The sequence below is a fragment of the Gymnoscopelus braueri genome, assembly GCF_963280865.1.
Source record: "Gymnoscopelus braueri genome assembly, chromosome: 3".
Lineage (NCBI taxonomy): Eukaryota > Metazoa > Chordata > Actinopteri > Myctophiformes > Myctophidae > Gymnoscopelus > Gymnoscopelus braueri.
Window position 1 is genome coordinate 37,883,887 of NC_137612.1, and position 8,575 is coordinate 37,892,461.

The 8,575-nt window shown below is 42.6% G+C and overlaps 1 protein-coding gene across 2 annotated transcripts; it reads left to right on the forward strand.

Moving 5' to 3' along the window:
* The first annotated feature begins 2,597 nt into the window (after positions 1–2,597).
* On the forward strand, positions 2,598–8,302 carry fam83e (family with sequence similarity 83 member E). Of its 2 annotated transcripts, none has more exons than XM_080423245.1 (9): positions 2,598–2,668; positions 2,939–3,659; positions 3,941–4,087; positions 5,311–5,435; positions 5,525–5,968; positions 7,090–7,155; positions 7,261–7,483; positions 7,592–7,801; positions 7,897–8,302. In XM_080423245.1, exons 2-9 carry the CDS (start codon positions 3,192–3,194, stop codon positions 8,089–8,091), a joined length of 1,878 nt encoding a protein of 625 aa, XP_080279371.1. In that variant the 5' UTR covers positions 2,598–2,668; positions 2,939–3,191; the 3' UTR covers positions 8,092–8,302. The 2 variants fall into 2 exon arrangements, with proteins under 2 accessions (XP_080279371.1, XP_080279372.1); XM_080423246.1 differs by having other exon boundaries at positions 7,093–7,155.
* Positions 8,303–8,575: the final 273 nt, after the last annotated feature.

An 8,575-nucleotide genomic window follows, 5' to 3' on the forward strand; every position in this document is an offset into this window, starting at 1 on the left:
CTGAATGATTTATGTTCATCACATGACTCCAGAGATAATGTGTACCGATTTGTATGAGTTTTGGACAACATCTGTAGGAGTAGTAGAGACATTGGTGTAGTGAAAGACTATAGACTGGGATATAATACAGGATATAGAATGGGATGTACAATTTAGAATTGCACCTTCCCTTGGTTACTGAGGTACAATATATAAAATATACAGATATACAGAGAAAGAAAGAATGTATGCATAAATTAGCAACCAAGGATATACAGAATATATTAGAATTTCATTTTCCCTTGGGTTATTGAGGTATAATAACTAGACAACACAGATATATCATCTCATGTATCAATTGGACATGGGTTATTAACTAAAATATTGAACCTGGAAAGTGGTGAAAGAGGAGTGGTGGATATGTTGCAGTCAAAAAAGTCGAAAAAATATAGAATTTACAGAATGGATTAATGATTAGCAACCTATACATTCATGCAGAAGAAGGATGACAAAGTTAGCAAACAAGTATATAAATAGTGCAAATCGCAGTCAGTATTATGTGGTGGACTATGAAAGTTCTGCCCTAGGTACAATCTAAAAACAAATTAATGCAAGGAGGTTGTGCAAGATAATGTCATAAAATAAGGTACTCTGTTGGTGAGTGGGTATAAAGACCATCAAGGTCATCATAGGAAAATGTCTTTCTGTGTCTCTCTATGTGTCTCTGTATTGGCTTTGTCACAGTGCAGGTGTTTGCCTGACCACAGCAGCACAAACGGTCCAATGCTGGGGTGATGGGAGTCCTTCAGTTCAAATTCCTTTTAGCTCTGCTCAGGCACCTCCTGGAATACGAGTCCTGCAGGGAGGGGAGTTAAGTCCGAATTGGTATGCTCGACCGAGCACATCACCCTCTACAGGGCTCGCTGGTCCCGAGAGGAGCTATTCACGCTATAGCCCTAGTGTTTAAAAGCAGAGTGGAAGGATTTCAGTGAGATTATTAATTTCCTCAGCTGTCTGAAAGGTGGTACAGGCGCTGCATAGCCTTCCTCGCCACAGTGACTGTGCACAGTCCATGACAAGTGGAGCGCACACTGAGGTATTTGAATCTGCTCACCATCTCCACTGGTCCCCTCTCTGCCTTTGTGTACAAAAATCCACAGCCACCTACTGAGTTGTAGAGACGTTCAAAAAGAGGCTGTTGTCCTGCACACATTGACAGGTCTGCCACCTCCTGCAGATAGGCCTTCTCGTCGCTGTTTGTGATTGGGCCCACCACTGTGTCATCAGTCAACTTGATGGTAATGTTGGAGCTATGCTGTGTTCGTTCTTGAAAATGTTTTTACTGTATAAGAATCACTATTCAGATCATAGGTTTCTCTCTTTGTAGAATTATGTATCTAATCTAAGGTCCTCTCTTGGGGGTCCCTAGTACCAAATCCTTTCTAATGAGAGTCCGCAGCTATCAATTTCGCAGTCCTTCACAGGAAAATGAGTGAGAACCACTCAGCACCCAACCCTGAGGGGTTCCGGACCCGGTGTTGAGGGTGAGGGTGTTAGAGGTGTGTCTGCCGACCTTGACCTGGATGTGTCAGTCAGGAAATCCAGGACCAAGACACACACCACAGAGTTATGTCCCAGGTTAGACCAGTTTAACAGCCAATCTGACAGGGTCTGTCTGTGGTGTTAAGCTGAACTGTCAATCAACAGCAGCCTTACCCCCCACCCACCCACCCACCCTTGTTGAGGTTAATCTCTGTTTGCTTTGTGACATTCATTTACCTTTGTTGTGGATAGTGGAATAGCAAAGTAATGTCATAATCAACTGATACCAAATGGGAAACTGAATTTCTGAAGAGATATTACAGTGGTAGATTAGTTGGGACCTCAGAGCACACCTGACATTATGTCAATTAAAACTTTTGCTTGTAATAGGAGTGAATGTACAATACTTTTATTTTAAGATAAATGGATTACAAACATAAAATAAAAACAGCTGTGATGGCAGGTGACTATGTCGGAGGAAGTCAGGTATTATGAGTCCTGCACTTGCTTGCAAACTTACCTGTCAGGATAAACCAGTCAGAGTACAGTCTCAGGAGGAGTAAACTATGTCATGAATGAGAGGCTCTCTTTCATAGACTGATAATAGATTTGGTGTGTGCCGAAATATTATACAGGGGAACGCCTCAGCCACTTAACATAAGTCTATAAGCTGGAACATGGAGTCACAGAATTTTTTGGGGTTTATTGTTTATTGTTTATTGTTTATCGTCTATTGTTTATTTTAGATCCCCATTAGCTACTGCCTCAGCAGTGACTATTCTTCCTGGGGTGAAACAGTACAATAAAACAAATTACAGTTCAAGTAAAAAATATAATTGACAAGCAAAAATAAAATAACAATTAAAGAACCAATACAATTTCCATGGTGGACTATGCATGGCAGGGCCGTCCTCTTCCCTGAGCCAGGCCTAAACCTGACCGCATATGTAACTGGTGGCAGTTCTCAAAGGCTCTGTCAGCAGGGCTGAATACCTGGAGCCAACAAGCATTGTGCGCCGGCATGGAATGATAATGTTAGGGGGAGGGAGGTGGACACTGAAGGGGAGGGAGCAAATGGAACAATCACAACTCATCCGAGCTTAACAGTATTGTTTGAGACGGAGATCTGAGGCATGAAGTCAACGAGGTGAGTCCCTAATTCCTATGAACTGCTAATTGCTCTTTTGTATAGAATAAAAGGTTTTAGATGACACAAAATTAGATGGCACTGTACTGACTACAGTACACACTTACCCTACTTCACGTAATAGTTTCTTAAGTCAACATGAGGCTCGTGACTTGCTTGAGACTGCTGATCAAATACAACTTGTTTTGTAAATGCAGCCTCTGTTTCTCAGAGACAAACAGAAACTATTCACTTCACTCATGTTTGTTAATGATATTTTATGTGTTTCAGTGACGTCCTGCCCTTAAAGAGGAACATGTGTGACTGAATTTGACTAGAATCTGTACTGCAGAGGCACCGAGGCTGCTGATCACACAAGGGACGACCCCATGGCCAAAGCATGAAAACTCTCCAAACCTTTACAGGAGTGAAAGGTGACACAAACTGGCCGGACTGGAATGGTCTTCTAATACAACTTGGTAGCCAGAACTCTGCACTTAGATAAATACAACTCATTCTGAAAACAAAAGACAGAGCTTCAGTTATGTCAAACTCCCAGGAGCAGAGCTTGGATGAGGATGCAGTGTTTTGGCCAGTGACTGAGTCTTGCCCAGAGTTCCTCCACTGTGAGAGGGAGCGTCATGCTGTGGAAAAACTAATGAGCGAAGGCCAAGGGGCATTTTATGCCTGTCTGGGTACAGATCGCTTGGACCGTTTCCTGTCTCCTGAGGAGGTCAGTCAGATAAGTGGCTGGACGAAAGACTACCAGGCAAGCCAGATACAGGTGGGAGCGGTGGAGAATGCAGAGGATGGCGGCTCGGGGTTGCAGGACTACAAAACCTGCTACTTTCCTACTTTATCCGACACCCCCGCTCCGTGTCTAGACCTAGGATGGCCAGAGAAAGACTCTTGGATGGGACGGGACTATGTCAAAGTCCACACAAGTCCCCCTGCTGAAGGGCAACTTTCCATCAGAGAGATCATCAGACGCCACTTGCAATGTGCCTCCCAGGTGTGGTAACACAATACACATACAGTATGTAATAATGCAATGGATGAGCAAGGTTCTTTTCATTTTAATACAAGGTTTTTCAAATGGAGTCAAAAGATACGAACCTTTGGCATATTATGTGTGGTGACTTTCTTCTCTTGTTCCAAAAGTTTTTTGTGTTTGAACAATTCAATATTAAAGTGAGTGTTGGCATGAAAAAGAGGTAGGAAGAGGTAGGATTGTTATTTATTATTATTTTGTGTGATGTCTCTGTTGATGTATGTGTGTAATACACTACACAGGTGATTGCCATAGTGACAGACAGATTGACAGACGGTGCGGTCATCGGTGATCTGCACAATGCAGCTTCTCGGGGTGTACCTGTTTACATTATCCTCAACCAGCGGTCCAGTGAGGAGGACTTCACGTCAAACAGGCTCAAGCATCCAGTGAGTCACTCTTGCACAGTCCACTCAAGTCTGAGTTATGCTAGTTGCGAACGAGTGTCACTCCCACCAAAAATAGCCAATCTACAGGCTTGTAGATCTTTTCGGTGACACAGGCTCGTGACTAAGCATAAATCATGCAGGCTTCAATTGACTACACATCATCACGCACCTATCGGGAAAATGTCATAGTATGTGACATTTATTTTGTGTTAATGTGCTGCCTATTAGTTACGACAATAACATTCTTGTTACAACACAGCAGCAGGCCTAGCCTATTGCATAAGGTTACTGTGCGTCACCCCTGACAGGAGGAACTCAAACTATGCAACTCAAACTAACCAAAGGGACCCTGACACACCTCATATCCACTCAGCATGAGTTCTTTGTAAATTCCTGCGTTTTCTATCTCTCTTTAACCTAATCATATATGAGGATTAGTGCAACGTGTGCATTAAGCTACAAACATCTAAACTGGTTGCACTGCATTCAGTGCTGTTTGTGGATCACTTTAGGAGAGAGAACATAACTGTGGTTAACTAGAAAGGACGACACAAGGCGAAGGGGTGTTTTAACCACAAACCACTTCAACCCTAGCGTTCCAATTCTGAGGCGAACATTCATCAAAAATAGCAGATCCACCAGCTCACAACGTGACACATTGTGAGCTTGTAGATGACTATTTTCGGCAAAGTTATTTAGTGTAGAGCAGAAACAGGACGGGGCCTATAGAGCCCTGGGGGGATACCTGTCAACTAAGTAAGCCCCCTGGGGGATATCAGTCAACTAATTAAGTTGTTTCTTTTATTTGTTCTGTATTGTAAAGAGACTTTGAGTACCAAGAAAAGCGCTATATAAAATCGATGTATTATCATTATTATTAAGTAAAGGGTTTAGGTGGTTAAACCCTATACTTCATTGACTGCAGTGACCCATGGGTGTATACTAGGACCCCTCCTTTTTTCCCTTCCAATTTACATCAAATTTCTTCGCCGAAAATAGCCACTCGCGTTGTGAGCTTGTAGATCTGAATATTTCACCAGATGTTCCACCCGGAATAGGGACGCTAGGGTTCATGTGGTTAATATCCATGAGCGATGGCTCAATTAAACACCATACAGTCATGCAATGTTCTGTTTGACCATGACTAAATGTCTAACGTGCTATGTACAGTAGTACAGTAGCTGCAGCGATGTAAATTACTGTCATGTGTTGTGCTCCCATAGAATATGCAAGTGCGTGTTCTTGGGGGGAAAACCTTCTGTTCGAGGGAGGCAAAGATGGTGGCAGGGGAATTGAAAATCAATTTCCTCCTGGTGGACCTACTGACTGTGATTCATGGCAACTACAGGTGACACAGACAGTGCTTTCAAACCTGTTCCTATTATATCTATTGCACACTCACTATACTGACATAACAGTCTGTTTTGTATTCATCAGCCTTACCTGGACAGATGCCCACTTGCATCGACAACTGGTCACAGTTCTAAGCGGCCCAGTTGTCCAATCCTTCGATCGGGAGTTCAGGATCCTTTTCGCCGCCTCGTCCCCCATCTCGGACACGGGGAAGGTCACCAGGTCCCCGGCGTTTGTGCCCCATCGACAGATTGAGTTCTCCAACCACCATCACCCTAAACATCATCCCCTCCTAGATTATGCCACTACGCCCCCTCCGCCTCCACCTTCAGTCCCTCCCCTGGACTGGGAGGCACTGGGGGTCTTCCAGGGAGGCGGTCATTTCTCTCATAGCCCTGTCAATGATCACGAGGAGATCATCCTGCCGCTGGAAAGGCCGCTGCAGAGCATGCCATTTGATACGAAGACCCCTGCTGTGGAGGAGAGTGCAATCGGCGGGAAAAACACAAAACCAGTGAATGAAGCTAGGTATACTGCTTAACATCTTAACGACATGAGCCCTAGCGTCCCTATTCTGGGCATGTCATAATAGTAGTCAGGGGATATTAAAAAAATCTTGGAATAAATTCCTTACCAAAAAAAATCTTCACCAATGTGTTTGTAAAGGTGTCTAGTAACACATCTCACAAAGACTGAAATGCAGTTTCCCTAGGGGAATTTGTGACAGTCCTGAAAGTTGGGGTACCCACCATAACCTTATGCGGGAAAAAAGATCAAATTTTAATTCTGTTTTAAGTAGCATGTGAGGGGTCAAACAAGGGTGTTTTTATGAGTCTGAATCCATTGCAAGCATTTGTTTTGCACCAAAACCACTCCTTGGGCTAAAAACGGCCTTTTCCAGGTATACTTTTTGTGTAAAAAGCCCATTGAGATTGGGCTGTTTTTAGCCCAAGGAGTGGTTTTGGTGCAAAACAAGTGCTTGCAATGGATTCAGAATCATAAAAACACCCTAGTTTGACCCCTCACATGCTACTTAAAACAGAATTACATTTTGATTTTTTTCCCCCTGCATAAGGTTATGGTGGGTACCCCAACTTTCAGCAGCTGTCAAAAATTCCCCTAGGGAAACTGCATTTCAGTCTTTATGAGATGTGTTACTTGACACCTTTACAAACACATTGGTGAAGATTTTTTTTGGTAAGGAATCTATTCCAAGATTGGAATTTTTTCTGCTAATATCCCCTGACTATAGGTGAACAAAAATATTAGATTATTAGATTTAACCCTAAACCGATTCTTTATATATATAGTGTAGTATTGTATATAAAAACAATTAGGAGTTTACATTAAAACAATGTGTACCACATAATGTACCACTTTTAATGTACCACTTTTTTGAGAAATAATGGGAATTTACTTTGTCTGTTCATGTCTTATCTCTCTCACTCTCAACTTATTTCCAATGGGTTGTCTGTAAATAACTTTACAATCATTCTCTCATTATGCGTGTGACAAAAGATCTGCGTGCGATAAAACAATAAGTAGAGACAGGCAATGATGAGTTGGGACATTGAGTTGTTAATAAGTAAACATTACAGAGATTTTTGTGGTGGTAACATTTGTTGACATGTTCCTGATTATTATTGCAGCAGCAACACCCAACTCTCTCCGACAGATAACCACAACTCCACCACCAACCTTGAAATTCAACAGAGGTAAAAAAAAAAAAATAAGAAGAAGAAAAAAAAGAGAGCAGAGAACACAAAACACATATTCATACATTTTTATAATATAAAAATGCATCTCTCCCCCCCTTCCAGAGTTGGACGTAAAATAGAGAGAGTCTATAACAGGCAGGTTTCTAATGAGGAGAGCACAGACTCAGACAACAGGACAACCAGACCTGGTGGAGACAGGAGGGAACAGGAGCCAAGGCACAATACAGGGAACTTTTCTTTATTTGAGAAAAGGCGCTCACGGGCAGAGAACATTTTGGAGGAGGGCAATAATATGGATGGAAATAGCGATAGCCCAGCATCTAGGGTATGTTAAGAATAGACATGAACATAATTATGAATAGACAGACGGACATGGTATCATGTCACCTTTCAAAAATGGCATTGTACCTCACATAGGCCTCTCTCTTCACAGAAACCAATAATATTGAGGGTGCAGGCGCAGTCGGAGAGCTTCAGTTCTCTAAGTGACATTATGAGAAAGCTAAAGCCAAAACATTCAGAACAACATGCAGGACGATCGAGGGCAGCAGTGTCAGAACTGAGCCAGTCCATGATGAACCTAAGTGTTCAAGCTACAGATCAAGAAGACAGAGGGTCCGCAGTACCAAGACTACAGGGCGATGTAAGTGTGTGCATTGTTCATTTTGTGTGTGTGAACACAACAGAGACAAATTATGAGAGACTGTACAAATGTCTTTCCTCATTTTGTCCTTACAGTACTTTGACACTGGGCGAATGACACCAGCCTTTGCGCTGATGAGGAAGAGGAACAATGAAGTACAATCTGGGCTCGTCAGAACTCCAAAATCGTTTCTGTCCAGTCCGAGGCCCCGGAGCTCCAGTTTTGGACTCCTAACGGACTGGCGAAGACCACAGAACGACCAGAAAGGAGGACAAAAAGAAAAAGAATAAGGGACTCCTTCTTTCACTGAGAAAAGGCAGCTATCAGTAGTCACAACTAGATAAGTTATACAATATGCAGTGTTATTACAGTACAGTTATGACTCTGAAAGCAAAAATATTTGACCACTGTAATTTGTTAAAGACCAGGATCTGTTTTATTGTTATATTTATCATTTTCTTGGAAGACACAAGCAAATAAAGTAAGCTGTGTGATAACTGACTGATTATTTCACATTTGTTTTTATCTTATCATGTTATATTATATGCCTTATTAAACACACAGGCACACTATACGCAAGCACACACGCACGCAGGCACGCACAGTCGCACACACAGACACACACACACACACACACACACACACACACACACACACACACACACACACACACAGACACACACACACACACACACACACACACACACACACACACACACACACACACACACACACACACACACACACACACACACACACACACACACGCGCACA